This window comes from Chenopodium album, chromosome 22 (genome assembly GCF_948465745.1).
Source record: "Chenopodium album chromosome 22, dcCheAlbu1.1, whole genome shotgun sequence".
In the NCBI taxonomy this organism is placed as follows: domain Eukaryota; kingdom Viridiplantae; phylum Streptophyta; class Magnoliopsida; order Caryophyllales; family Amaranthaceae; genus Chenopodium; species Chenopodium album.
In genome coordinates, this window is record NC_137855.1 from 33,674,248 (window position 1) to 33,699,427 (window position 25,180).

General features: G+C 37.6%; 4 protein-coding genes across 4 annotated transcripts; 1 reads left to right on the forward strand and 3 right to left on the reverse strand.

Moving 5' to 3' along the window:
* The first annotated feature begins 2,814 nt into the window (after nt 1-2,814).
* Nucleotides 2,815-3,718, forward strand: LOC145604226 (uncharacterized). The gene is made up of 2 exons (XM_081660162.1): nt 2,815-2,982; nt 3,089-3,718. The coding sequence occupies exons 1-2, from the start codon at nt 2,815-2,817 to the stop codon at nt 3,716-3,718; spliced, it is 798 nt and encodes a 265-aa protein (XP_081516288.1).
* Nucleotides 3,719-3,888: 170 nt separating this feature from the next.
* LOC145606041 (uncharacterized) lies at nt 3,889-8,643 on the reverse strand. Its single transcript, XM_081662104.1, has 4 exons — nt 8,200-8,643; nt 6,839-7,054; nt 4,296-4,321; nt 3,889-4,211 (listed from the first exon to the last, which is right to left on the reverse strand). Exons 1-4 carry the CDS (start codon nt 8,533-8,535, stop codon nt 3,992-3,994), a joined length of 798 nt encoding a protein of 265 aa, XP_081518230.1. The 5' UTR covers nt 8,536-8,643; the 3' UTR covers nt 3,889-3,991.
* Nucleotides 8,644-16,872: 8,229 nt separating this feature from the next.
* LOC145606113 (uncharacterized) lies at nt 16,873-18,762 on the reverse strand. Its single transcript, XM_081662169.1, has 2 exons — nt 18,174-18,762; nt 16,873-17,406 (listed from the first exon to the last, which is right to left on the reverse strand). The coding sequence occupies exons 1-2, from the start codon at nt 18,747-18,749 to the stop codon at nt 16,957-16,959; spliced, it is 1,026 nt and encodes a 341-aa protein (XP_081518295.1). The 5' UTR covers nt 18,750-18,762; the 3' UTR covers nt 16,873-16,956.
* A 3,909-nt stretch (nt 18,763-22,671) lies between these two features.
* On the reverse strand, nt 22,672-23,784 carry LOC145604227 (uncharacterized). The gene is made up of 2 exons (XM_081660164.1): nt 23,394-23,784; nt 22,672-23,228 (listed from the first exon to the last, which is right to left on the reverse strand). Exons 1-2 carry the CDS (start codon nt 23,782-23,784, stop codon nt 22,672-22,674), a joined length of 948 nt encoding a protein of 315 aa, XP_081516290.1.
* Between the last annotated feature and the right edge of the window lie 1,396 nt (nt 23,785-25,180).

The following is a 25,180-nucleotide window of genomic DNA, read 5'->3' on the forward strand; positions in this document are numbered from 1 at the left end:
TCTTGTTTTTCTTGCTTGCTTTCGCGTCTTTCATCCAATCTTCTAGGTGCTATGTGCACGCCAATCTCCTCTTGAGTATGCCAAAGGCCGTTGTTCCTGAAGACTTTGTTGTCGAGGACTTAATTCACGGTGCAAATTTCTGGCAGGTTGGCTTAAGGGCGATATACTTTGCTATAACAATGTTGATGTGGATATTCGGTCCAATTCCTATGTTTCTTTCCTCAGCTGCAATGGTGACAGTTTTGTATGTTCTTGATGTAAATACTAAACACTTACATGATTTTAACGAGTCGAGCAAGAAAGAAGAAGGAAAGGAAGCTGTAGCAGGGCGTTTCGAGAATCATGAAATGGCTAATGGTAGTTGTGAACTCCATGCTACTGCTATTAACACAGCAGTTCTGCCTTCTGTTGTTGCTTGTTTGTAAATGAAATAAACTTTGTCCATGTTACATTTCAATAATAGGCTATTTTAGAATAAAATGGCACATTCCAATTACTACTCAACCAGTTTAATTAGCTCATTTTTTTTTAATTTATATTTATAAATATAAAAAGTCAAAGCCTTGCATTACAAAAATAATTCCACAACTTCCCCTGCATTTCTAATTCTGGAATATGATTCCATAAGTTCTTTTTATATGATTAATTAAGATTCGTCATATAAGTTTATAAGATGTCATACAGTTCTTTTGCTTATGATACTCTAAAAGAATATACTAAAAGAAAGAGACAGGATTTCCATAGAGAAACAGATCGAGGTCGTGGTCGAAAGGGCTAGAGAGAAAGAAACAGAATGAAGTGGCATAAGGAAGAGCTAGATATAATCCTGGTACCAGGAGGGGTAATGGTGATGTTTGGGTACCATATATACTTGTTATACAGGTATCTCAGAAGATCAGACGATACTACTATTGGATTTGATAACCATTGTCAAAAAATATGGGCCAAGAAACTTATGCAGGTTGGTTGATCCACTCTTTTTGTACATTCTCTTAAGCTTTAACAAAATCAAAACTTTTAACTTCCATATGTAGAGTTGTCTCAACTAAATTCTATGTCAACGCGACAAATTAGCTATTGGGATAAGAATACGTAAATCTGATCCCTCCTTATTTTACCCTATCTTTGGGAGGATTCTTCGCTCTATAGGCATGAATCCACCTTATACATTATGGGGTTAATTGACCCTACTAATTTTTGAAAATTTTGTAAATGTAGAGATTTATATGTACTTTGTATATATTGACTATATTAAATTAGTCAATTATGATTTGATCTCACTTGAATTTTGTATTTAATAGATTGATGCAATGAGTAGAGGCCCAGCATTCACAGCAATGAGTAACACAATAATATCAGTGAATTTCATGGCAACCACTTCTTTAACCTTAAGCTCATTGATTGGTGCATGGATCGGAAGCTCCTCAAGCAATGAATTAGTCGGAAGAATAATCTATGGAGATACAGGATTACCAATCAACTCCATCAAATACATCAGCATTTTCTTGTTTTTCTTGCTAGCTTTCGCGTCTTTCATCCAATCTTCAAGGTGTTACGTGCAGGCTAACCTCCTCATAAGTATGCCAAAGGCTGAAATCCCTTTAGAATTCGTCGCTGAGGCCTTAGTTCATGGTGGAAATTTCTGGCAAGTAGGTTTAAGGTCGATTTACTTTGCTATAACTATGTTGATGTGGATGTTTGGTCCGATTCCTATGTTTCTTTCCTCAGTAGCAACTGTGGCAATTTTGTATGTTCTTGATGTTAATAAAAAACATTTGCATGATTTTAATGAATCATGTAACAAAGAAGGGAAGAGAAAGATAGCTGTGAATAGGCCTTTTGAGCAACAGGAAATGGCAAATACTGGTAATTATGGACTTCAAGCAACTGCAATAACAACAGCAGTGTTGTCTGCTGCTGTTGCTTCTTGATCAAAGAAATGAAAAAAAATTACAGTATAATTGTATTTTAGATCCATCCCAATATGTATTATGCTGCATTTATACTCCTAATTTAGTAAGTTAAATACATGGGATTTTATTACATGGGTTTAGGAACCTATAATATACACGAGTATGTATTTATATATACTTTTGAAAAAGTCACTGCAATAATTAAAGTGCTTAATAATTGCACTCTCTCCGCCTCTTAAAGATTGCCTCATATCCTAAAATCCATCTTATTATTTTTATTTTTATCACTTCTTTCTCCACTTTTATCCCATTTGCCTTGTTTTATTATTCTAAGTTTCAATTAGTTTTTCAAGATTGGACTATTACAAATACAAAGTAACATAATACAAGAGTCACTAAAAAAAAATTAATTTATTACAAGTAGTATAATGGAGCAATGTATCTTGTATTAGCTTGCTAATTTTAGTCTCTCTTCTGCTATCCTATTGGCTAGCTGCAACAGCAAATCAGCTACAGTTTAAGTGCATTCTGAGTGCTAAAAATGTTTTATCTATATGATTAGTACGTCTAACATTAATTAATCAAGTTAACTACTCCACTTTAATTAGATCAGTATTTTTTATGTATTAAAAGCTAAAGCATGCAATCATAACCTAAGCTTTCATAATACTTTTCCCGCTATTTTTTCCTACCTATCTTGAAATGGACTTCATTCATTTTTGTGAAAGCAATTTTTTTAAAAAAGACTTACTAAATCAAACCTTCATACAATCATTAAATCATACTGCTGGTAGTTAAGTACTGCTGCTGCTGCTGCTGTTTGTACTAGAAATAAAGAACACAAATTAGAGGGAATTCACTGAGAAGATTGACATAGATCGAGACGATCAAGAGAGAAGAAATGAAGTGGCGAAAGGAGATGCTAGATGTGATATTGGTACCAGCAGGGCTGTTGATGATGTTTGGATACCATATATTCCTTATACACAGATACCTCAGAAATTCGAAGTGTACTGTTGTTGGCTTTCATAATCACTGTAAAAAAATATGGGTTAAAAAACTTATGCAGGTTAGTCTATATATAAACTCTTCCTACACCTAATCAAAATTATTTTACTCAAAAAAAAAAAAAAAAAAAGTAAAAATCTCAACAATGATTTTATGCCTAATCTCAGGTTGATGCAATGAGTAGAGGTCCAGCTTTTACAGTAATGAACAGCACCATAGTAGCATCGAATTTCATGGCATCCACCTCTTTAACCCTGAGTTCTTTGATTGGCGCATGGATCGGAAGCTCCTCAAGCAGTGAAATAATTAAGAGAATAATCTATGGAGATGCAGGAATACCAATCACTTCTATCAAATACATCAGCATCCTCTTGTTTTTCTTGCTTGCTTTCGCGTCTTTTGTCCAATCTTCGAGGTGTTACGTGCAGGCTAATCTCTTCTTAAGTATGCCAAAGGCAGGGGTCCCTGAAGAATTCATCGTTGAGTCTTTGTATCATGGTGCAAATTTCTGGCAGGTGGGTTTAAGGGCGATTTATTTTGCTATAACAATGTTGATGTGGATATTTGGTCCGATTCCTATGTTTCTTTCCTCAGTTGCAATGGTGGCGGTTTTGTATGTACTCGATGTTAATAAGAAGATACTGGATGAGTTTAACGAGTCAAGCGAAAAAGAAGAGGAGAGAAACAAAACTGTGCCCAAGTGTTTTGAGCAGGAGGGAATAATGGTTGATTGTAGTTCTGAACTTCAAGCTACTGCTCTTACCACAGCGCTGATGTCTACTACTGTTGCATTCTAAATGAAATAATTGTTTTTTCCTTAGCTATGCTACACCATTTGTGATAGTTTGTAACTCCTTTTTATTAAGTCAATAATTGTGAATTGTATTATGTATGATTTTGTTATATTCTGAATTTTTTGTAAGGTAAAAAATGGTAAACTGAACCAGTTTTTTATACATACAAAATCTGCACCTGATAAAGCTGCTATTCTGTATATATAAAGCGTGATCGACATAAAAGTATGTTATACTCTTGTAAACTAAAATTGTACTAATCTATGACAGGATGTATTAAGAAGTTTGATCAGAATCATTATTTTCCTGATTACTAGCACTTTCAGATGACAGATTGGGGGAACTGGAATCTTTTATGTCAGTAATATTCTCATTGCTACCTGCAGTATCTCCAGAAAGAGAATCGAGAGTGAGCTTCCCTGAGTAAAGGAATAACCCGAGAGCGTTGAAGCCAAAAACAAATGTTGCTAGGTAGCACAATCCATTGATAATAGTCCTACAAATTAGCAGTAGAAAAGAGTCAAATTGATGCCTATTAAGAGTTATGGAATAAATTTAATAAACTAGTCAGGAATTGTACCTTATTGTAACAGTAATTTGACGAACCTGAAAAGCACGGGAAATCAAAGAGATTATGACAAACAAAACATAAAAATTTTAGCTGAGCAAGCATGAGTAAGAACTAAGTTTTAACTTACAAGAGTTTCGGAGAACATACATGTCGATATTCCTTCACTCAGATACTTCATTAGGAATGCAAATAGGCAGATAACTATATGCCTTATACACTAATCACGAGTTGCATGAATGCATATTGATTTCTGAGCTTATATGCATCAAGTCATCAACATGTGCTAATGTAAAGACTGGAAAGTATGACACTAATAGATTTTTTTTGACTTTGAAACTAATTTCCAGAAGAGCAAATACCAGTTTCATAAACAAGGATGTTGAATATTATGATTAAGAAACCTCATGGGACTGTCTTCAAAGGATATGCTTGTTTCACTAACTATATATCTATTTAGCTCCTTAAACATGAATTTCAATTATAACTTAAAACAACAGCCACAAAACATATTAGGCAGATTTTAAGTTCATTTTCGAAACACAAAAGGGACATAGATAATTATGTATCAATAAAGATTGATATAAAGAGACTTGGTCACATGCAACAAGGTTGTACACAAAGGGGTTATGTGATATTATGGTGGTTGCAATTAACGTCCATACCAAGTTTCCAACACAGTGAACACACATAGAATCATTGTTTTTAAGGCATTTTCATAGCTAATGGCAGATTACTTTAACCATTAATTACACAACTCATAAAAAAAAAAAAAAAAAAGAGAGAACATGGATAGGTTACTTGTAGCCTTTCAATGTAGCCTGAGAACATAAATTTTTAGAACATGATCACAAATCTGTCTCTGAGTAAATCAAACTCCAATGAGGCGATAATTATTGCAGCAGCCATGTAATACAACCATCTATGTGTGGCACTTATATCACTATTAGAGCTACAACAACAACAACAACAACAACAAAGCCTTAGTCGCAAAATGATTCGGGGTTGGCTAACATGAATCAACTATTGAGCTACGAGAAGGAAGAAACATGGAACTTTTTTCAAGCTAATATCTACTTTGTGGCATGCAGAAGGCAAGGTTAAACTAAAATTACGTTGCTCTAAGAGGGAGAAGCTAGTCCAATAGTGAAACATGTACGGCTAAACAAGAAGGTATCACAAAGGAAGTTACTAGTAAAAAAGCCAATTACTGGTAGAAGATTGACCAAGTAGAGACAACCACCATAATATTAGAATCAGACCACAACTCTTCTGGGAAGAAAATAGCAGTTCTTTTCATACAGGAAGGGAAACCTGATGTATTGAAACATCAATAAGCTTTGTCAAGCAGTCAACTTCTGTTGAATCATGCAGTTTCAGGTAAAACGTCATGTGGTGGACTTGGCTCAGATGAGAGCGGAGCATAAGTCAAGTTTTACAATCTTTACTACCAGGGTTAAACACAAGCTCTTCCTCCGATGAAATCATTATAAATATACTATGTAGCCTAATATCTAAAAATAAGATGAAATGACAAATTGATGCATCTAAACAAAGTCTTTCTATCTAAGATGTTGACAATGTCACTAGCTAGTAGCTACTGCAAGTCACACTTGCAGTATGTGTTTACATACAGAGAACTGCTTATCAGCATTCAATGACGGCAGCTTTATGCAAAATACTAATCTTTCCTTGGATTAGTTTCAAGCCTTACGTTTAAGATATCATAAAATCTAGGGTCATCCATCCCTTCTCTCTCAACAAAAGAGAAGAAAACAAAACGGAAACTACAGTAAAAGACATGAACAGCCACAAATCAAAATTATCATCATCACTCCACTGAAAGAGTGGTCAGTATTATATTTCTCTTGAAATTGAATATGTTAGCTGTCAACTTTTAGAAAAATATGATTTTGGAATTTTGGGTAAAAGACGTTCAAGGACCATTTACCAATACAAGGGAAAGAAAAAACTCTATATACATACATAACTTTCATGCATTATTTGGGTCATGAATTCCATGGATGGAGGCTGAAATAAACAAGCACCATCTGTTTCAGAAGAAGGCTATGTTTAGTTCACATGATCTGATCTTTTCTAATCAGATCATAGCCGAAGTAAGATGATATCATCTTAACTAAGTTGAACTGAACATAGCCGAAGTACAGCTAGTCAGCCATGGAGGAAAGAGTAATACAAGTACCAACAAAGATGTTTTTATTGAGAATGAATTCACAATGAGGCTCCATGGGCAAGAGGGAAAGAATGTGAAAATTGCTACCGACATCAACCAGCAGTGAGCATTACATGATTAGCCTTTCTCTATAAAATTGTATGCTTAACTACACGTAAACCTCACAGTCACATATCATACATATCATATAGTGATATTATGACATTACTTTTTATTTAACACTCTCCTAGAGCAGCATTAAACCTCATCTAAGCCTCAAGCCACAGACCAAAGTGAGAAAGCATGGAATTTAATAATAATAAAAAATAAATCAGGACATGTACGTTTTGGAAAAAAAAAGGAAAGGAGTGAAAGGACAAACCGAGTAATTATCAGGAATTGTTTGCCGATTAAGAGATGCCTCGATAGTAGTTGTAAATTTATACAGAATGGCTGCAATAACAGCTGCAGTGATCGCTCCTAAGAAGGCCTGAACAGGGGATGGCGAAGATTTAGGTTCAATCGAGACCGATCCAATTGCTTTTAAGCTATCCAATGCTTCCTCTTTCAAACTCTTTGCACCAGAGGCTCTCATTCTCTAAAACCACAAAACACCTACAATAAATTAACATCTCAAAAAGACAATAACTTTTCTCGAGTATTGAAAATCATATGCCTCAATTGGTAAAATTATATAACCAAGAACATTGAAAATCTAAAGGATGCAAGGGCCAAGAGACCATTTTGCTAGGAGCCTAAGTGACCAAATATGAAATGTAATAAACCCAACCAAAAGACCGTCTTTATCAACAGTTAACAGGAAGGCAGAATCCCAAAAACCAACTCAAAAAACTACCATCTCAAAATCACAATTCTGAACATTTATGCTTGCTAGCAATTCAGCAACTATACCAACCTAAAGCAAAGATCTCTTACAAGCCTGAAAATGAAAATGCAATATATCTAGTGGTCAAAACATATATTACTCCCTGGGTCGCACGTTAAATAAGCTATAATTCTATTTCTATACATCAGGTCACTCCATATTTACCTATTAAGAAAATTTGCCTCATTTCTCAACAAACCTACAAACTATAAAGGTGAATTCTGGTCCTTCAAACCGAGTCCTTAAAATGACCTCATACCAATGGTGTAAAGAGATAAGGAGGAGAGAAAAATACAATTTTATCAAATTTGTAAGGCAATTGGCAAATGAAGTTGCAATTTTGTAATTAAATCAATAGAAGTACTCATTATATGTGTAGTATTTTTGTGATAAAATCACCATATATTCATGAAAATGGGATCATTATTCTCAATTATCATGACATATTCATGATTAACAAACCAAAAGATATTCATTCAATAGCCATAAAGATACACTAAAAAACTATAAATGTACATTAAAAAACATTGAATATACAACCAACAACAATATAAATACAATAAACCATCAGCATTTGGCAAAAATTAGTACTTATGCTACTTGATTTATCAAATGAAAGCTTTACATTGTTTATATATACGTGCACCAGGCAGGTAAGCCGTATCATTATCCACACAATAGGCAATATGAAATAATGTTCAATGAATTCCAAATTTAATTTACTAATAAACAAGTATAAAGCCAGTATCATAAATTTGAAAGAACCCCACAAAACCAAGAACTGCAATTTAATCAAACAACACATAATCAAACACTATTCTTCATAAAAACCATGAAATGGGCAAGAAACAATATACCAATTCCTTAGCTCGTTTAGCTCTGCGACGAATAGAGCGAAAGAGAAAGACAGTAATAGCCCCAGTAAGAAGAACACTGGTGGAGACTTGAAGAGGGGTAGGGTCGTCATTTGTGGCAAAAATTGACGGAGTATCCGGCGAAAGCTCGATGGGTCCTTCTTCCACGGCGGCGAAGAGCGGCCATGGTTGAGAAATGGGGCGAAGATTGGAGGAGAGAGAGTGGGTTGAAGTGGGTTTGTGGAGGAAAGTGAGTGGAGGAGAGAGAAAGGGTTTAAGGAGAAGATGATGAGATTGAGTGAGAGAATTTGGAGGAAGAAGATGTATGGATTGCAACATTGGTGCAACTTCAATGGTGATTTTTGGTGCTTACTATCAGAGTTTGGAGGAAATCTGTGTGTTTTTGGGCATTTCTGTTTTTTTCCCGGCTAAATTCCTACATTGTTTGTTATCCGCTAATATTGGTTTTGGATAGATATTCTTAAAGATGGTTGTGGCCGGGTGTGTCTTGACTCCTAAACACGGAAAAATGGGAAATGATTTTGGCACATGTTTAATTGATTTTGGCACATTTCTATGTGAGAATATAGTTTTCTTTGCTGTTCTCACATAGGAAAGATCTACTCGGAGAGATGACACGATACGATACGACATGATACAACATGTTAGTGCATATGTCGAGTAAGGATATCATAACTTGACACATACACGTAACTTCACGTTGTGCCTAGGCCAACTATTTGATTATCATGGCATGACCACATGACGTGTAGGTACGGGGTTGGTTCATGGTCACGTGAGCTTGGTATTCATGGTCACGTGAGCTTGGTATAAGGTAAAACCAAATGCATTTTTAGGTATTCTATCACAATCAAGTTTCTAACGTGTGCAAGTTCTACTATACTAACATTTTTCATAAAAGAAATTGAAAAAATTTGTAAAAATAATCCTAACTTTTGCCCGTTGGCTTAAAATAATCCCAACTTTAGGCTCAATATAATCACAACTTCAGATTATTTTTAAATAATCCAAACTTTGGGGGTCATTCGCTCAAAATGGTCCCAATCGGTCACTAAACCTGCTATAACAGATTAAGGTGACACATGTCACCACGTAATTGGTTGAAAAAAAAGAAAAAAAAAAGAAAAGCTTAAAAAAAATTATGAAAATCATAAAAAAAGCCAGCTCCTCCCACGGCCACCGATCACCACCACCAGCCACGCCAACATCCCTGAACCCTTCATCCCCGTCGGCGCCCAAACTATCGCCGCTGCCGGCGACGCCCATCCGGCCATCCCTTTCTAGCCACTTAACCACCAAATCACAACCTTAAACCCACATAACAGAACCCCTAAAAACCCTCCCCACCGCATTAAACCCTGACAAATAGGATTTTCGAATGGGGGAGGGCTGTTCGAGGGGTTTAATGCAGTGGGGAGGATTTTTTAGGGGTTTCGGTGTGTGGGTTTAAGGTTGCAGTTTGGTGGTTAAGTGGCTAGGGCCAGGGATGGCTTGATGGGCGTCGACAGCGCCAGTGCGGGGAGCGTAGTCTGGGCGCCGGCGGGGCGGGGGGCCCAACTCAACCTATAACATGCTGACCCATGTGACTTAAACCTATAAAAAAGGAAAAACCTCTTTAGAACTTGCAAAACCCAAACAAATGGGCCTTCTAGAACTTGCAAAACCGCGTAGACAGGTGGATGAATTTTTAGAAGCCGGGTTTATTCTACCTTCTATAGCTCTTTACAATTAACCAGTTCTCTTCTAGAAGAAGCAAGATAGGAGTTTAAGACTATGCATGCATCAATTTTCGAGCATTAAATAAGTTGATAGTATCGATCCATTATCATTTCGCTTGGTGGCTTATGTGTTTGATCAATTGGGGGAGAGGTGATCATTGGACGGGCCGGGCCGAGCCAAGGCAAAAAAGCATCCCATTTCTTGGGCTGAGCGGGGCCAAGCTTTGGGCCATGATTTATGTGCCCAAACCCGCCCAAAATGGCCGAGCCATGCAGACTTTTTGGGCCATTTTCAGGTCGGGCCAAACAGTTAACTAAAATTGCATAAAAACACATTCTCAGCTCGGTCAAATTTTTTTTAAAAAACAGGCCGAAAAAACCTGCCCAAAACCCGCCCAAATTCGGGTGGGCCCGAGCTGACTTTGATCAGCTATAGATGTAGTGTACATCATTATGGTAGATTTAAGGTATGGCTATCATCAAATTTGGATCGCTCAAGGAGACAAGCCAAAGACAACTTGCGTCACTATATATGTGGCTTTTGAATGGTTGTTTATGTCGTTTGGCTTAACACACGCACCAGCCACATTTTATTTGCACTTTGATAAACCAGGGCTTCCATGACTATCTTAATAAATTCTTGGTAGTGTACTAAGCTAAGACGACATAATGATAGCAAAACAATCGAAGTAAAGACAACACCATTTGTTCATGAAGTAAGAGAAATGCGATTTCGCGCAAAGAGAAGTAAGCTTGCTTGGACATTTTGTGGGAGTAGGCTGCATAAGGATGGATCCAGAGAAAATCGAGATCATCTGTGATTGGCAAGCCCTAAAGAATGTAACAGAATTTAGATTGTTTTTGGGGTTGGCTAATTACTACCGCTTATTCATACAAGGATAATCAGAAATAGCAAGTTCCCTTACCTGACTTGCTAAAGAAGGAAAAGAAATGGAGTTAGTTAGATGAGTAACAAGGGGCTTTTCTCAAGCTCATCAAGGAGAAGGAGGCTGTGATGAAGGAACTGGTCATAGCGCTCCCAACATCAACAAACTATTCAAAGTAGAAACACATGCGTGAGATTTCGCGCTAGGTAGGATTTACTTCAAGAAGGCCATTTGGTGGCTTATGAGAGTCGAAAGCTGAACGACAAGAAAGGTGATAGATATTATAGGATTATTATAATATTTGTCGCAGAGTAGGATATATTTGTATATATTTGTGATATAGTTTGTATTCTTATCGTACTAGGTTTCCTAACATGATTAGGACTAGTATTGTAACTCTATATATATTATTCAATGGTACACACTCCAACCCAAGGAGTTTTCCCGAAATCTAACATGGTATCACAGCCTAGATTTTTTAGGGTTCCACAAAATTATTTTTTTTTCTAAAAAATCCGATCCTTTCTTTTCTTCCGCATACTCTAATCCTTCGTGGTATTTTTCATCACCTAAATTGCTAACTTCCTTTTTGGTCCACTTTGCTGCAACATCTAGTTTCTTTTGTCTTTAGCCTTATTTTGGTTTCCAGTAACGTTTTGTTTCGGCATACTTAGCAATGGCCAAGGATGATGATATACAACCCACACCTTCTCCTTCTCCTCCTCCTCCACCCTCTAACGACTACCACCCTGCTAATTCTATTAGCAATATCAAGAATGAGGTCCCGTAAATTCTTGATCGTGACAAAGGGAATTATGGTAGTTGGGTTGAACTCTTTGAGATTCATTGTCATTCCTGCAATGTTATCGACCATATAGATCCAAAATCACCTCGTCCTACGGACCTCACCTCGGCGCAGTGGAACCGCCTTGACTCAATTGTGAAAAAGTGGATTTATAATACAATTTCTGCAGATTTACGAAGCACGGTGTTGTACAAGAATGCTACGGCACAAGAAACTTGGGATAGGCTTGCTAATATTTTTCAAGATAATGGTGAAATTCGTGCTATATACCTTGAAAATCAATTTAACAATCTTTTTGTTGAGAATTTTCCAGACGTGTCTTCTTATTGTCAGAAATTGAAGGAACTCAAAGACCAACTTGCTAATGTTGGTCAACCCGTATCCGAGAGAACTTTGGTTCTTCATCTGTGTGCAGGTTTAATTGACTCGGACTATGATGGAGTGGCTCAATCCATCACTCAAATTCGCCCTCTTCCCGGATTTGATGAAGCAAGATCAAGAATTTTGTTAGAGGAGTCAAGAAAATCGGCTAAAGAAAATTCCGGGCAAGCCTTTGTGGCGCAAGTCAACAACACCACCACTACCTCCGCGGCAGCAGGGCAGGGGTGGTGGTGGCGGTGGACGTGGCAGCAAAGGGAGGGGAGGCAAGGCTAAGGGAAAAGGCAGAGGGCGTGGCAATTCTCAACAGCCACAAACGACCCAAGCCCAGTCCACTCCTTCCAATCAAGCAGGCCCAACTCAGCAGCAACTGTGGGCAAGTTTTCAGCAGTGGGCTCAACAAGCTACTTGGGCCAGGCCACCTGCTCCGTTTCCAGTCCAGTAGCAACAATCCATCCTCGGTCAGCCCAGACCCCAGCAAGCATACGCGGCCCAATATGGGCAGCCCATGACACCAACGGAATTGGCATCTTCTTTCTCCACGATGACTCTTCCAAATCCCGACAATCAGTGGTACGTGGATTCGGGTGCAACTTCTCACATAACGAATAACACTGGTAATCTCTTACCCTTGTTTAATTTAAGCACTAAAAATCATATTTTAGTTGGTAATGGTCATCGTATTCCAGTAACAGGTTGTGGTCATAGCACCCTTCCCCATACTAAAACACCTCTTGTCCTTCGTGATGTCCGCCTAGCACCTCAACTCATAAAGAACCTTATTTCAGTCCGTAAATTTACCTCTGATAATTCTGTGCCTATTGAGTTTGATCCTTTTGGTTTTTCTGTGAAGGATCTTCGTACGGGGAACATCATAACGAGATGTGATAGTTCGGGAGACCTATATCCAGTCCGAACCACCAAGTCCACTCCGTCAACCTGTCTTGCTACTTCCCTCACTGCTGTTTCACCTTCTACTTGGCATAGTCGTCTAGGACACCCTGGAGCTCAAATTTTTAGCTATCTTAAGTCTAAAAATCATATTTATTGTAATAAGGAGCATGACTCCACGTTTTGCAATTCATGTCAATTAGGAAAACATACTCGACTACCCTTTGATAATTCTAATAATACTACAATTTGTGCTTTTGATATTATACATGCCGATTTATGGACATCTCCCATTCGTAGTGCTCAAGGTCACAAATATTATCTAGTCTTATTAGATGATCATACTCATTTTGTGTGGACAATTCCTCTAAAATACAAATCTCAAGCTTTTCAATCCTTTATCAATTTCCGAAAATATGCTGAAACCCAATTTGAACGTCAAATTAAATGCTTTCAATGTGATCATGGTAGGGAATTTGATAATGACCCATTTAAGCAAAAATGTATTGACCATGGGATGCTTTTCCGCTTCTCTTGTCCTCACACATCTTCCCAAAATGGCAAAGCTGAACGTATGATTCGTACAATTAATAATATTAAGCGTACAATTCTCTTTCATGCGTCTCTCCCCCCCTCGTATTGGTTTTATGCTCTTGAAACGGCCACTTATCTTCTAAATATTTTGCCAACCAAAGCTCTTAAAAACAATACTCCGGCTCTTGCCTTGTTTGGAAAAACTCCTTCGTATGATCACATTCGTGTCTTTGGGTGTCTTTGTTTTCCTAACTTGTCTGCTACAGCTCCACATAAATTAGCTCCTCGTTCAACACCATGCGTGTTCTTGGGCTATCCCATTGACCATAGAGGGTATAGGTGTCTTGAAATCACCACCAATAAAATTATAATCTCGCGTCATGTCACTTTTGATGAATCTACCTTCCCCTTTCGGAATCTAGCACATTTCCGTAGTAATGATTATGATTTTTTGGTGGATGATTCTCCATCACCAGATTTGTTGCATCCCCATTTACTTAGCTCGCAACAACCAGCCCAAACTCCCTCTCCTACCCAAAGCCGTGGCTCACAAACCACAGCCCAATACCACGGCCCACCCTCTCCTTCATCTCCAAATTGTGGCTCACAAACCACAACTCAAAACCGAGGCCCAAATCCAACCTCAGTCACCCCCCTGCAAACCCCGCACTCCCCTTCTCACCAGCCCACATCGCAGCTGGGCTGCGACAACCCAATTTCTGCCGCGGCAAGCCCACGATCTCCTCTGTCCAGCCCAGTTGCACCTAGCAGCCCAGCGACCACTACACCAGCTTATACCCCGCCACCTTTGCGTGGTGTACAGCCCATACAACCCACTCGGCTACCACCTCCCTTTCCCCGAGTCACCCGTAGTCAACGGGGTATTTTTAAACCAAACCCGAAATATTGTAACCTCACAGTTCAACCTTCGGGTCCCCATCTTCATAAATCACCACTTCCAAAGTCCTATAAACAAGCTTTAAATGACCATAATTGAAATGCGGCGATGAATGATGAATATAGTGCTTTAATTAAAACAGGGACATGGGAATTGGTGCCTAGGCCTGCGGGGGTGAATGTTGTTAATTGTATGTGGCTATTTAAGCATAAATACAAGTCTAATGGTGACCTTGAAAGGCACAAAGCTCGTCTTGTATGTGATGGCAGGTCGCAGGAAATTGGTGTGGATTGTGATGAGACTTTCAGTCCGGTAGTTAAACCGGCCACTATTCGTACTGTTCTCAGTTTAGCTTTGGCTAAAAAGTGGTCGATACATCAACTAGATGTCAAAAATGCCTTTTTACATGGTGACTTGAAAGGAACTGTTTATATGCATCAACCTCCGGGTTTTCTAGATCAGAGAGCGCCCAATCATGTTTGTCGTCTCCGCAAGGCTCTCTATGGTTTAAAGCAAGCTCCCAGAGCTTGGTACCAACGCTTTGCAAATTTTCTTATTAAGTTGGGCTTTGTCATTTCTAAGAGTGATACTTCTCTCTTCACTTTCCGACAGGGTGATGATATGGCATATTTGCTTCTTTATGTTGATGATATTATATTAGCTACCTCATTTGACAGGTTGCGTGCATGGATCATATCTCAGTTACAAACCGAGTTTCCTATGACTGACTTGGGTCCTCTGAGTTATTTTTTGGGTATTGCAGTAACCCGAAAACCTTCTTATTTGCTACTTTCACAGGAAAAGTATGCACAAGAGATTTTAGAGCGTGCAGGTATGGCCTCTTGTAAACCTGCAGCCACTCCAGTTGACACTAAGTCCAAACTTAGTGCAGATGCAGGGCCACCTTTTCGGGATCCTACTTTGTATCGCAGTTTAGCAGGTGCTCTTCAGTATCTCACTTTTACTAGGCCAGATATTGCATATGCGGTACAACAGGTGTGTCTTTTTATGCATGATCCCCGGGAACTTCACTATGAGGCATTGAAACGCATTCTGCGTTATGTTCAGGGTACCATTGATCACGGCTTACATTTATATCCGACTGTTTCTCATCGACTTATTACTTACACTGACGCTGACTGGGGAGGTTGTCCCGATACCCGACGGTCCACATCGGGCTATTGTTGTTTCCTTGGGGACAACCTCGTGTCTTGGTCATCTAAGCGTCAGCATACTCTGTCTAAGTCGAGTTCAGAAGCAGAATATCGAGGCGTCGCGAATGTTGTCTCAGAGGCATGTTGGCTTCGTAATTTTTTACTTGAGTTACATTGTCCTCTACGGCAGGCTACTATTGTTTATTGTGATAATGTCAGTGCAATCTACCTTTCTGGCAACCCAGTTCAACACCAACGCACCAAACATGTGGAGATGGATATACATTTTGTTCGAGAAAAGGTCGCTATGGGTGAAGTTCGGGTTCTGCATGTCCCTTCGAGATATTAGTTTGCAGACATTTTCACTAAAGGCCTACCACGAGATTTATTTCTGGATTTTAGATCCAGCCTTAGCGTACGCCCTCCTCCCGCTACGACTGTGGGGTGTGATAGATATTATAGGATTATTATAATATTTGTCGCAGAGTAGGATATATTTATATATATTTGTGATATAGTTTGTATTCTTATCGTACTAGGTTTCCTAACATGATTAGGACTAGCATTGTAACTCTATATATATTATTCAATGGTACACACTCCAACCCAAGGAGTTTTTCCGAAATCTAACAAAAGGAAATATGTTGCTTAATTAGTATGTAGGAGAAAGAATTGCTAGCAATTGTTCACTGGATGGAGATATTACTTGTTTGGGGGTGGGGTTTAGTTCTTCGTTTGTACGAACAACACGACATTAAGTTACTTTCTCAATCGAAAGCCTCAATTTTTGTCTTTATTATATCATCAACACTTGATGTATTTTGCATAGAAACACTTAATTAATAACCTTGTACATAATATATAAGGTCGTCATTAATTGTCGAAGGTATGTATTTGCAAATGTGATAAGTTAATATGATACCAACTAACGTACCACTAATAAAACAAATAGTACAACAATCTAATCCGTAGATAACTTGTACAAAATCTGCTAGATAAACTATGAAGTCGACATTGAAATTTTTTTATGCAAGTTATTTAATCTCTTTTTTTAAACTTTTATATTTTAATTATGAGTGTAGAAGCAAATGATGAGTCATGACTCATGAGGCAAAATTGTTCAAAGTAATCTTTGAAGATTATTAATATATCGATATAATAATGATCATGTCACAATTTACAAAATTACATTATTTTTCATACATGGCAATATGTTGGCATTACTTGGCAACACACTACTCCACCATCCTTCCATTATAAATTATTAATCTATTAGTGATATTTTGCAAATTTCAAATCCCAGTTTACTTTCCTTAGAAGTAACAAAAATTTTGCTGTTAAAAGTCAATGCCCTGGCTATGAAAACCAAGGTTGAATTTATTTAAAGTCAACATTCCTAAATTTATTAAATTTCAGTAAAAATAAAAAAAGTCATAATTAGTGATGAGTAATTTTGCTCCTTTTTGTATGATGATCAACACTCTTGGCGCACATTCGAAGCCACGGCTCGAGCCCAAAATTTGATTTGAGCCTTCATATCATCACTTGACGGGGCTTTTGGATCGCCTCGTTTAGGAATTGGAGGTGCTGATAAAGGAGACGAGGTGGTTCTTTGCCATGACTCCGAAAGATAAGGCCGTCTTACCTTACCAATATCTACATGATTACTATCAAGGCTAGCTCGTCTTTGTAACGCAGGAAGTATTTTTGTTACACTTGGACTTAACTTTTCGTAATCAAAAGAAAAGCCTAAGTCTTTAAAACCTTGTAATTCTTCAACTTCTAAGTCGCTTAGGCTCTTTTGAGACTTGCTCTTGTCGATTTTTTCGATTTTCGTGTCGGGTTTTGCTTGGCTGTTGATGCTAAGAGACTCCATTTTCCGGTGTGGTCGGTTCTTGGAGTTGCTCATACTCTGCTTCGTGCCCTGTAACAACATAAACAAATTGTCAAGTTCCAATGTTGTGTTGAAACATTGTATAAGAACAATTGTCAAACAAAAACTGTACATAATAGTAATTGTTGGGAAAAGTATACTTTCATGTGACAAAAGCACTCACTCTTATCATGATTTGTGTCCCTTATTGACTAAACAACAGTCTAAAAGAACAATAGTTAATGTAGAATGTACTTGTGAACTTATTTGTTACATTAATCTAGAATCTAGATCATAACAAATCATTTACGTGTCAAATGTTAGCTTGATGGACCAGGCACCAAACATGAACATGGATCAAAACAAACTCGAAATTTTATGACCCCTAACAAATTTAGTTCAAGAAGGCATAGCAAACTCCGAAATAATTGAGACTACCCGAGTATAGTAGTAGACTCAAACTTGACTAAATGAACTTACGTCATACAGTAGGTGCCTGGTAAAATCTTTCAAATTTAAGTGAATAAATCATTAGTTCTTCAAAAATTAGTGAATTCAACCTATAAATTAGAGTGACCGACACTAATCCGACTTGACCATTCTTGCTTACAAGAAAGGGAATATGTGCAGAAATTCAGACAATGCATTAATTAGTTTGTAAGTCCAATAGTTGGAGCTCATTAAAATAAAAAGTAGAAGCATTAGCAAGGTTGCTTAGAAGAAGGGAAACACATAAGAGTATTAGACTTCATATGCACATGTAACAATATGAACATTTTAATCATGCCTAAAACATACAAGTAGTAAAATTTACATACCTTAGAAGTAGTTGACTTAGGAGGCAACAACATAGAAGAATCAATAGATGCTCTTCTAGTAAGTTTAGTCATTGCAGCAATAGGACCTTTCTCTTGCAACATAACAGACGAGTCTAATGACTCCCTCCGACTCAACCGTTCACCATTCGGGATTCGGGTCGTTGCCACCGTCGAAACAGCCTCTTTCCCCCTACAAGGCGGAAGAGACGGTGTTCGATCCAACCTTCTCCTAGGCATTTGCTTAGGCAATGGCATTGCTTGGATTATTAAATCACCCATCCTCGGCCCCTCCTCATCCTCGTCCTCCTCCTCATCATCATCACCTAGTTGATATTTCCTATCTCCTCCGAACCCAACTGGAAGCGATGGTGTTCGGAGGAGACTACTCATCATTGCAGGGTGATCCTGATCAGATATCAACCCTTCTTTTTTAATACTACTCGAGGAAGAAGTACAAGGATCGGAGTTACACCTTACCATAGTTTTGGACGAATTTGATCTACTTAACAAGCTATTTCCAAAGAACCAACTATCTTCAAAGAGATTACCAACAACATGGCCATTTTTCTCTTCCATTGCCAAAATTATACTTGAAATTCTAGCTAGTTATTTAACCAATCTTAATGTGTCTAAGACTTTTGTGCACCAAAAAACAAAAATATTTGACAAGTTATACGCGTAACATGTACCCCACATGGGAGATCCAAGGTTTTTTATTTATGATGGATCTAAGTTTAATTTATAAAGTTTGTTACATAGATAGTTGTGAATTGGCTGACTTGGGTTGGCCATGTGACTTTAGGCAATCATCTTATATATAATATGGTCACAATTTTTGTATTATACCTTATTTTATACACCCTCTAACAGTCTAACCCCCCTATGTGACAGTTGCATCATTTGGAAGAAATGTAACTATGTTCTATGCAAGTATAATGGTATCAATCCTATTTATTGTAGTCATTTTAAGTTGGTACAATTTGTAAAAGGATAAAACTTACTCCTCATATCTCAATGGATATATATCCTTTACTAAAAGTATTTATTGTTACATGATTGAGTTCATAACAAACTTGTATGTATCTCTATATAACAAAATATGTTTGCCGGTAAAAAAAAAAATGACAAAGATGTTGTTAGTGAATTTAAATTATCTGTTTTTGAGTTAGTTAGACTCCAACTAATTCAAATAGGCAAATTCGACAAATCAAGTTTTTAAAGAGCTTGAACTTCAAACCTATGATTAAGTTATCCAATCAACTGATTACCATATCCAGGACGCGAATTAAAGCTAATAGTGAGTCAAACTCATACATACGAATTATTTATTTTAGAATTGTATATTTCAAAATTTGAGATATTTTCATAAATTGCTATTAAAAATAACTATTTAAACCCACTCAAATTGTACAAAATACTTATATTTCTACATCCGTCATTGTAATTTGTCCGCATGCAATGATAATTATAATTGACCTACCAAATTATGATAAGGTTTCTAATGATTAACAATAAAAAAAAGTGATATTACCACCTGATATGCGGACTATACTATAAAATCGGTGGATTAGAGTGAAAAGGGTGAAGAAACTAGAACTTATGATATTATAATAAACAATTAATTAAAATGATAAAGATAGGATAGAATGAATTGAAGTTCATTTAATTTTGTTCAACACTTATAAAAAAACGGGTAGGAAGGATTAATTGCTTACAAAGGTGGGAGAGTGAGGCGCATAGTAAGGTCATGCCAGCTAACAAACCATGTGCTTCATCTTTTCTTTATGGATTTTTGTTGCTTTGTACAGGCAACAAACAAAATTAATTAGAGGGTTTTTATTTTTTCTTGTTAATCATATGACAACCAAGTTTTTTTCTAATAATAAAATTTGTAGTGATTGATTTTTGGCTGCGCTATTCATATTTGTTTACACATGACATGGTAGATGGTCCTGGATAATGAGCATTTATTTTCCATATATCATTAGTACCAAGTAATTGATGATAGAAGCTTAAATAATGATGTGTGTTAATGATGATAGGCAATTATATCTTGTTTACAAGTAATGTTTTAGTGGAGCACTCTACTCGAGTGACTTGTTGTAGCTAGTAATTTAGTATAGGTGTCAATTCAAACTATTGGTCGAGTTCCGGTAGGGATGTCAGTGGGGCGGGTCTCCTATTTGACTCGCCCCATCCCCGCCCCAATAGGGTGGGAATGGGTCTCGTTTTGGCTAGTGGTGGGGCGGGGATGGGGATAAAAACCATACCCGCCATGGTTGATGGGGCGGGGGTGGATTTTAAGTTGTACCCACCCCATTCCCGCCCCGCCCCACTTCATACCCGCCCCATCCCCACCTCATACCCACATCTATATATCTTTTAAAGCAAATTTACATATTTTTATACTATTTATAAAATAATTACGTGAAATACAATATTAATTATAATACTTTGTATGACACTTATATTATAACACAAAAATGTATGTAGAATGTTTTATTTTATAATTCGTATTATTTATGTAGGATTGTGTATTTGAGATACGGAGATTAGTGCCATGTTTGGTAAATGGCTTTTTGGTTAGCTTTTAGCTTTTTTATGTGGTCAAACAGCCAAAAAATGTGTTTGGTAATTGGCTTTTTAGTTAGTGAAAAAGCTAGCTTTTAAGCCAAAATGAAAAAGCTGCTTTGAGTAGCTTTTTTTGTTGGCTTTTGGCTTGTTGGCCCACAAATTATCTAATAAACAGCCAACAACCAACAATTAATTTACCAAACACTTTAATAAACAACCAGCTTAAACAGCCAATTTCAAAAGCCATTATAAACAGCCAAACATACCAGCTGGTCAAACAAGCCAAGTAAACCAGCCAACAGCCAACCGCCAACAGCCACTTGCCAAACAAGGCCTAGGTGGATCTTGGGTTGGGATTAGGCGGGTCTTTAGTGGGGATTAGGTGGGATGGATATCCAAGTGGGGGGTGGGCGGGGATGGTTTTGGAGTTGTACCCGGTGGGGCGGGGATGGGGATGAAAATTGGACCCGCCGCGGGGATGGGGATGGGGATGGGGATGAAAATATTAGGTGGGGATGGGGAAGGGAAGGCCAACATCCGCCCCGCCCCGCCTCATTGACATCCCTAAGATCCGATCTAGCTCATTCAATTTGGATTGGACCATTTCGGATTTGAGTTATGCTAAATTCTCTTATTTATGAAGATTAAATTCTAAATCGGATCATTTTGTCTAAGTTAGCTTTTAACACCTTTTTTTTTAATTTATTTATTTTTGTAAGGAAACTAGCTTTTAACACCTCTATCTTAAAGGTAGAATAGAAAGGATATTGTTGCATGTTTTTACTTTCATTTATTCTAATGATGGATACACAATGAGCTACTAATAGAAGAGTAAGATCTTATTCTCTTCACCTTATTTATGCTGAAATGATAATATTTTTGATGAATTTAAATTATTTTTATTCAACTGAAATTAATTTTACAGATTAAAAATTAATTTTCTAATTCTTTATTATATTTATTCCTTACAATACAGTTACTGTTTTTTATTTAACTAATTACTTTTAATATACCAAACTTTTTTTAGGGAAACGCACCGAAGCAATTTATTAATCAAGGGGCAAAGTGTCCGAGAGTACATTGGGAGATATCTCCATAGGACAATAATTAACCTACACTTGTTCAACAAACGGTACTAGTGTAATCCCCCATATTTTTAGAATAAATTATTATATTTCTTTATTGTTTAAATAAATATATTACTTCGTTTTCATTAAATAAATTATTAAATGCAAAATTTAATTGAAATTTATCAAATTTATAAGCACTAATCTAATTGGAATTCTCTTTTTCCTATACACCAACATATTTTATCAATGGTGTTAATAGCCCAAATATAAATAAAGAGAGCCATCTTCCATCAAAATCCATAGTAAGCAACAACTTCCTCAAAAAAACCCCCCACTCAACACGATTATAAGTCTTGCTCATATCGAGCTTTAACGCAAACGTGCCTTTCCTACTCTGACTCCTCTTCTTCATAGTATGGAACAATTCAAGAGCAATGAGAGCATTATCAGTAATAAGTCTCCCCGGAACAAAAGCACTCTGATTTTCTGTAATGACTCTCGGGAGAAGAGATTTAAGACGGAGAACAATACCTTTAGATACGAGCTTATACAAGACATTGCACAAATTGATGGGTCTAAATTCTGTCATGTCAGATGAGGACTTAATTTTCGGAACCAAAGCTATGTTAGTATTATTAATAAGGCTCGGAGAGGAATTACCTTGAAGAATATTACTAACAAAATTTGCAACATCATTGCCAACAATATGCCAAAATCTCTGATAAAAGATAGCATGCATATCACCCGTCCCGGGAGCGCTTTGCATGGGTGTATTTGTTGTAGCTCTTCAAAGATCTCGGCTTTTGTGTACGATTTCATTAACTCATCACTCAAATCAACAGAAATAAACGAAGTTACATGCTGCAAAACTTCATTGATGTCTGACTTCTGGGCTCCGAAGATGTGAAAAGGCTAGAGTAGTAATCCCAAACAATTTTTCCAATTTTCTTTGCATCTCCCTGCCTCTCCCCATCATTGTCAAAAAGACCTTTAATTCTATTACGAGCCTTTTGCTGAGAGTCCTTATGATGAAAATAACTGGTATTTCGGTCCCCATCCCTTACCCCTAACACACGTGATCTTAAATACCAATACGCAGCCTCCAAAGCCGCACATTTTTTACAGCTAGAAATCGAGATTGGAAGTTGTTGTGCATCTTTCAATGCACTCTTGGCCTTCTCAATTTTACTCCCAAGATCATCGAAATTGTCTTTGCTCCACTTTATCAAGGATCTTCCCATGCTACTAATTCTTTGCACCAATTTACACCCCTCTGTCGATGCCCAAGAAATACATACATCGGCCTCACAAGAATCATCTAAGAGCCAAGTAGTTTCAAATTTGAAGTTTTTTCTCTTTTTCTTCTCTTTTGTCTTACTATCTTTCGAACAAACCACAATTGGCGTATGATCTGATGTAAAGCGTAGTAAATGCTCATAGGATTGAGGGTAAAGGTCAAACCAAGAAGGTGATGCAATAATGAATCTGTCAAGCCTTTCTCGCACCTGAGTTTGGATGGAGTCACCTCTTTCCCACGTCCACCACTTCCCTTCAAATCCAAGGTCTCAAAGCTGACAATTATCCATGGTTTCTCCGAATTTTGCTATGTCCCTTCTTTCTTGATCAACACCCCCTTCTATGTCTTCATATGATAGGATCTCATTAAAGTCACCGCCAAAGATAATTGGTATCGATGCCTCACCACATAAGTGATCAATCAAAGACCACATATATTGCTTACTCCTCAAGTCCGCCCAACCATAAAGACCAACGAATCTCCACACCACACCATCTTTTGCCACATCACCACAAATATGGTGTTGAGGAAAAGATACCAATGCAAATTCATTAACCTCCTCACTCCAAAAGAAGCAAAGCCCTCCCGATTTTCCTCTACTTGAAACACCAAATGCATTAGTAAAACCAACTTTCTCCTTGAGATTTTCCACCCTCTCTTTACAGATCATAGTCTCGGAGATAAAGACTTAATCAGGGGCTGCAATACTCCACTTACGGAGCCTTCGAAGTGACTCGGGGTTAGGGATGTTCAAATCCGGGTACCCAGGTTTTCGGGTACCCGAAAAATACGGGTACTCGGAGTTTCTGTAGTTGTTAATTTGTCCCATGCCCCGATCCGAATATCTTGAGTACCTGGGTTTCGGGTACCCGAATTATTCGGGTCGGGACATAAATCCACATAAAAATCACACAATTATGATATAAAATAGCATTACATTGAATTTACAACAACAATAATTAAGAAGAAAAAAAATGACCTTAATGTAAGGAGTGAAAAGAGAAAGCTGAAGCGCCCAACCAAATACAACAGCGGCGGCAACTGTACAACTAAGTATCAATTTCAACAAACTATTCTTCTCCGATCTCGAATCTGACGAATGCAGGTGATTTTCCAGCGAATTGCCATTAACAACCCTAGAAATATTGGGAGAATTGTGATCAAAATCTACCAATTTAACCTCAGCAGCTTGCTTGAGGTGTTTGTAGGGGACTCAGATCGACACCACCGAGTCTGAGATGTCCGCCATGGCTGAGTCACTGACTCTTTAGACTCGGTGATTGGATTGATTCAGATGAATTGTCATGAATTGGGAGATATTGAATTGAATTGAATTGTTGTGGGATTGTAGATCTAGGAGAAAAATCCGTTGACAAGTGTTGGGAGATTGACTATGGTGTTTTTTTGGACCAAATGTTAGAAATACGAAGAGAGAGAGAGAACCCTAATTGAATGTCTAAACTCTAAGTGGGTTAGGCTCAGTTTGAGGGAGTTTTTTTTTTTTTTTAAAAGGAAGAGATTAATTTATTGTTGGTAATCGGGTACTCGATAATTAAAAAATGCGGCCCATGTCCCGACCCGAATAGCATGCAATTTTCCCGGGTCGGGTACTCGACCCGAAAATTCAGATTCTTTTTTCCAAATTTCCCATCGGGTATTTACCGGGACATCGGGTAATCGGGTCGTGACAATCGGGTTGGGTTTTTTTTGAACACCACTACTTGAGGTTGCACATGCCCCGATAGTTCCAACATAATAAACTCATTGTCCTTCTTAGGGTTGGTCATCGCCAACCACCGCTACTTGAGTTCCTTCATAATGTCTTACCACAGTCGAATCTCCTCTTAACTTCTTCACAACACTAAATTCCCCTTCTGTCAGCAACTACTCATCAAATGGAAGAGATTTTATCTTCCGACTCCTACCCTTTAAAACTGGAATATCTGTCTCCATCTCGTTGTGTGATGTGTCCTGAGATCGCTTGAATTTTTTCACCTTTCTGTTCCGCGATTTCAGAGATGAAACCCCCAAAGAAAATTTGAGTGCTTGTGCCATTTGATACTCCT